Source organism: Nestor notabilis, unplaced genomic scaffold (genome assembly GCF_000696875.1).
Source record: "Nestor notabilis isolate BGI_N333 unplaced genomic scaffold, ASM69687v1 scaffold33258, whole genome shotgun sequence".
NCBI classification, from domain to species: domain Eukaryota; kingdom Metazoa; phylum Chordata; class Aves; order Psittaciformes; family Psittacidae; genus Nestor; species Nestor notabilis.
The window spans coordinates 1-6,017 of NW_009939312.1; the positions used below are offsets into that span (position 1 = coordinate 1).

The 6,017-nt window shown below is 38.1% G+C and overlaps 1 protein-coding gene across 1 annotated transcript in view; it reads right to left on the reverse strand.

Annotated features, from left to right (window-relative positions):
• Positions 1 to 560: 560 nt before the first annotated feature.
• Positions 561 to 6,017, reverse strand: part of GPBP1 (GC-rich promoter binding protein 1) — a gene marked incomplete at its 3' end in the record, with an annotated part of 7,009 nt that continues 1,552 nt past the window's right edge. Inside the window, exons 3-5 of the mRNA XM_010019796.1 lie at positions 5,830 to 5,994; positions 3,072 to 3,256; positions 561 to 663 (exon numbers count right to left, since the gene is read on the reverse strand). Of these exons, the coding sequence (XP_010018098.1) occupies positions 561 to 663; positions 3,072 to 3,256; positions 5,830 to 5,994 (453 nt within the window). The remainder of the gene's footprint in view (positions 664 to 3,071; positions 3,257 to 5,829; positions 5,995 to 6,017) is intronic.

Here is a 6,017-nt window from a genome sequence, read left to right on the forward strand (position 1 = left end):
AGGAGGGCCACGAGGATGATCAGGGGGCTGGTGCACCTCCCTTATATAAGAAGACAGGCTGAGAAAGTTGGGGCTGTTCAGCCTGGAGAAGAGAAGCTGCGTGGAGACCTCATAGCGGCCTTCCAATATCTGAAGGGGGCATACAAAGGCACTGAGGAGGGACTCTTCATTAGGGACTGTAGTGGCAGGACAAGCAGTAATGGGTTCAAACTTAAACAGGGGAAGTTTAGATTAGATATAAGGCAGAAGTTCTTTACAGCGAGGGTGTTGAGGCACTGGAATGGGTTGTCCAGAGAAGTTGTGAACGCTCCATCCCTGGCAGTGTTCAAGGCCAGGTTGGACAGAGCCTTGAGTGACATGGTTTAGTGTGAGGTGTCCCTGCCCATGGCAGGGGGGTTGGAACTAGATGATCTTAAGGTCCTTTCCAACTCTAACAGTTCTATGATTCTGTATGATACCGAAATCGCAACATCCCTAACCATCAAAATTACTGCAGATCCTCCTCAAAGACAGGCATTTAGCATAGCCAATTCAAGTTTATATGGGAATATTAGTGTTACCTGTTCACTAATGACATGGAACTCCCTCATCTCGTCCTCTGTTAGTGGAGCATATGTTTCATCATTTTCACTGTCTTCCTGCCAGCCCATCTCCTTCAATAACCTTTAAATTAAAAAGGACAAGATTAAGGAATTTGCTACATACACTTGTACATTTCAAGCTCTGCCTATGTATTTGTGTGAAGATCTGTAACAAACTGATTAATCAGTCTCTAACTTTTTTTGAACAAACTCTTACTTAAAGATAAGTTTAAAAGCTTACAGAAGATAAATAAGCACAGAAGTAGAGAATTCTCAGGTCTTTCATAGATCACCCTGTTTTACCACTACATGTGGTAAAAACTGTACCTTCATTTTGAGACAGACATCTCTGTCAGGTGGAAAATTAAGAATGCATTTTCGTTGCATAACTGCTCTGGTGGAGCAAGAGGCTACATGATACTTAGTTACAAGATGTATTTAAGCCATGACAGGATTAAAAGAAAGAAGAGACAGATTCCTCTCATGACTAAGTTTGAGATATCCAAAGATGCAATAATCAACATGGTTTAGCGAGTGCCAAAAGTGGGACAGCAGTATCTGAGCAGGTAGAGAATGGTATTACATATGAAGCCGCCCCGCTGTAAAAACAGGGGTTATCTGAGAATGAAGACACCATGACATTTAACAACCAAGACAGTAAGTTCTCTTGCTGCAAAGTTTTTGCAAAAAAGATCAGTATGTTCTTCAGGCAAACCATGCACCTTTTACCTTATATGATGAGAGAAATTAAAACTATTTCATAGAAAATAAAGATGTTTCATAGTAAAAGCCTGGAATTGGAGAAGGGGAAAACAGAAAAAAGCATTACTCTGTTCAACAAAAAAGGAAAAAAAAGGTACAGAAATGGAAATTACATCCTTTGTAGTATTTGGGCCGAATTTGCAATGTGACAGCCAGGAACAACTAAATCCTCAGGAAGTAGCAGAAATAAAATGCAAGTCATCCAAAACTCTCTTTCAAGAGAATGAGTGCATTTATATATACATCCAGAAAAGAATCACAATGCCAAATGCAGTTCAATGATAGTTATATTTTTGGCAACGGCAATTTAAGTATAGAAAGTTTTACTGAAGCAAGGTAAAACGTTAAAAATATGTACAATAAAGTGAACAGCCACAGAGCTCCTGTTAATGTAAATTAAATTTAAGGCAATGACTACTTAACATTTAAGCAACGCACTCTAAAGTTAGCAGGGCCACTGCCCCTATAAACCAAGACAAGACTTCTAGAATGGTTAAAAGGGTGAACTAAATGAAAAAATTAAACTTCAGATTAGCAAACTTGACACCAACAGGACAGCTGCATTTTGGAAACTTCCCCAGCAGAAGAGAAGCCCGAGATATACTTTATACAAGATATGCCAATACTGTTAGTAGGTATGCACAAGTATCCTTGTTGAGTTAAGCTAGCCACTTCAAGTCAAGTTTACTACAAAAAGGCTTACCATGTAACAACTGTCTACATGTATGCAAAAGTCACAGCCAAAGGGCTGGGACACTATGGAGACACAGTCTTTCTGGAATACAACAAAAGACAGACATATGCACGGAAACCCTATGAAGGCCAGTCAAATCATGTGAATTGAAAAATGAGAGCTAGACCTCTTCTACCTTCTAGTAAGAAAGTCAGCATCAGCAGCCTCTAGTGGTCAAAGATTTCTGCTTCCACAGCCAATGGTGGAAAATGGGAAGAGAGTAAGGTGCATTTCATTTTTCATACTCACAAGGGATAAGAGGTCATGAAAATTTCCTCTGCAGGTATTTATTACAAATATGAAAGTTCTCTAGTCCAATGTATACCTATAATCTATCACTATAAACAAATAAAATCACTGCAATTCTGTAGTTGCCAGAAACAGTAAGAATCTGACAGAGCTCATGCCAAGCGTATCTCCAGACATAAGTTGTGATTTCCAAGCAGGTCATCTCTACCAGTTGCTACTGCAGTTACTTTTCTGAGATAGTAGAAATATTTTGATCCCTTTTTGAAGTTACTTTCTCCATTTCCAGTACATTTTCTTACGATATCGCTGACAATGTCAACTAGTCAGCTACAGAAGTAACTAACAATAAGGAAAACCTCGAGTTTTACATAAGATGCAGCCATTGAAAGATTATTAATAGAAATAGCAGTTACATGCACTGTTACTCATAGACATGCAGACCAAAATCAGAGGGATGAAGTCACTATGCAGTTTGTTTTATTTCTTTATAAGGAAATACATCAAATTTTTAGTAAAGCAAATTTAAATCAGCACTCAAGTCTAGTGGAAATGAAGTATAGTTCATGTAAGATTAGTACATGTCTAAAAGTTAAACTTTGGCGCTACTCATTAAACATGTGTTCTCGGTTTTCAGATTCTGACTTCTTAACTATTAAGAATTTACGACATGCTCTCTTACCATGAAGAAACTCTCCATATTATATAAAGTACATACGTATGTTCTCCATATTAAATAAAGTACATACCTATGCTCTGCCTCAAGTGAGCTTGAAAGAACATCTGCCTGAGGGAAAGCTGAAGACTGAATGATCTGTTGAGATGTAATTGAAGCACTGCCATTCTCCTGTGGAATTTCATTTTCAAAGTTTTGGTTTACATCTCTCTCATGAGGAGGACTGTTGCTGTTATGCAAGTTAAAGGACTCATCATTCTGTCAAAAAATAGTTATATATTACAAAGTTTTAAAGAAAATTCTATTCACAAGTAAACATCTGCAAGTGCTGCAATTCATTGATTCCATTTAAGTTCAGTTTAAATGGAGACACTCTATACTACTTCTGTGGTAATTCTGTTCATACTCTAGAGTTTGCAATACCTGAATACTTAATAATACTTAATACTACCTGAATAAATTTTAAGTTATGCCACTGAAAAAGTAATGTGGAAAGTAACTCCCATGCTCTGCCTCAAAATTTTTCCACAAAGTTTCACGTATATCTTAAAATTCAAACTTATTTAAGCTGCCTTTCATACTTACCAAAATAATAGGTTATCTGTGAACCTGCAAACAATGTTCCTAATTAAGTATCAGAAATGTGTGTCAGGGGAAGTTTGACACATAAAAGTTCTCAAATTTACTTAGTGTATAGGACAGGTCACAGCCACCATACCTCAATCAGCAAATTCACCTGCCTCATGTTCAGAAAGACTGGGTGCTGCTCCTTAAATTCAGACAGCTGCCCATACACACGTGTATTCACCACACTTTCTCAGTTACAGCAACTGTGACTCAGTAGGCATAAAATAAGAATTATTAAGAAAGTTTATTTAGAAAGCAGACTGTTCAGGTTCACTTAAATATTAAAAGCTCTTTAATCCTATAAACCAGTGATGTTTCTTTTTTTTCTACTCATTTGGCAACCTGTAATTCTTATTTAATGTAATGAGCCAAATAGCCTCAGAAGTCTAACCAACTACAATAACAGAGAGGAGAGTACAATGATTACCTAGTTAACACCCTTTTGACAACAAAATCCCTAAAGCCGGCATATGGCAGCACTATCCACAGCAGGTGGCAATCACTCAGTAAGCCAGTTTGGCACTTCTAAGAAACCATACTTCAGAGTACAGGATCAAGACCATCATTAATATTTCCAGAAATTTTAGAACCCTGAGCAAGAATTTCTTAAGAACAAGTATCACAATAAACATACATTCAGCTGTTAAATCATACGCCTGAAGAAAGGATCTCAGATTATCAAACAAAATTGATAAAAATATTGAACAATTTCAATACACTCAGGGCAAAATAGCTTCTTCCAAGCAAGATTCAGCTACTGATTATGATTCGCTTTGTTTCAGAGGTGAAATCTGTTACTTTAGGCCTTAAAATTCTATCAACAGGATGATAAGACTTATGCAGTCACCTCCCCATCCACTCAGTTGCACACCATGTCTTCTACTGATGATCATTAAAACGAATGCTGAAAGTAGGACAACTATTAGATGATTGATTTAACATCTTTTCACACCTGTTAGTATGATAACTATGCTTACAGCTTATTGGTGGCTGGTAGCACTGACACAAATATTCTCTGGTGATAGCTAAGTACTCAATAAACAGATCCAGATCGAAAGAAACCTGACAAATACTATATAGACAGAATAGGCCACCAAGTTCTCAACTACGAAGTAAGACCAGGTTATTTATATATGCGTAATCTGAACAACTGCTCATATGATTACACCAAGATAAGGGTATTTCTGGCTACCTAAACACTTTTAACTAGAAAAGAAATGTTTTAAGAAGCAGAACCAAGTTTTTCAATTAAATGTTTTGTAGGATAACTAACAGCCAAGGTACAGAATACTGTCCTCCACAAGGGGGCCAGATGGGATCCACCCAAGACAACCAGCAGCATCCTGGCCTGCATCAGAAATAGTGTGACCAGCAGAACTAGGGAAGTGACCATCCCCTGTACTGGGCACTGGTGAGGCTGCACCTTGAATCCTGTGTTCAGTTCTGGGCCCATCACTACAAGAGAGACATTGAGGTGCTGGAGCAGGTCCAGAGAAGGGCAACAGAGTTGGTGAAGGGTCCGGAGCACACGAGAAGTCTGAGGAACCGTGGGTTGTTTAGTTTGGAGAAGGCTCAGGGGTGACGTGATCACTTTCTACAGCTACCCGAAAGGAGGCTTTACTGAGATGTAGGTCAGTATCTTCTCCCAAGTAACAAGCAATAGGAGAGGAAATGGTCCCAACTTGTGCCAGTGGATGTTTAGACTGGGTATTAGGGAAAATTTCTTCTCTGAAAGGAGAAGAGTCATTGGACCAGGCTGCCTAGAGAAGTAGTCAAGCCACCATCCCTAGAGGTATTTAAAAGATGTACAGATCTGACACTTCGGGACATGGTTTAGTGGTGGACTTGGCAGCGCCAGGTTAATGGCTGGACTCAACCTTAAAAGTCTTTTCCAACCTAAACGATTCTAAGATTATGTTAGTGTACTATGCTTAATTTATGCTTTTTATTGTTGCTATAGACACAGATGTACCTAAGCTATTAGCATGTATGGACAGGTATTGTAGAAGATAAAAAAAAGAAACTATAAAGAAGCACTGGAAGAACAGTACTTGGAACAACTTCAAATTCATCAAAATGTCATTTAGAGATCCTAGAACATGACTTAACAGCTGTTTACAGCAAAATAAAAAGTAGTTTATGGTCCATCTGAGAACTACTGCTGTAGTACAACATATACATACAATAGGTATGAACAAAACTACCTTATTTTGCGCAGCATCATTCTTATTTTCATGTTCCTCTTCCACTCTATCTTGTTTCAATGTTTTCAAAAATTCACTCTTCTTATCAGTCCGCATTCTTGTCAATTTTATTAAACGAGGCTGACCAACTTTGTCAACAGGTGATGAAGAATTTGACCGATTATACTAATGTAGGGAATCAGAAAGAG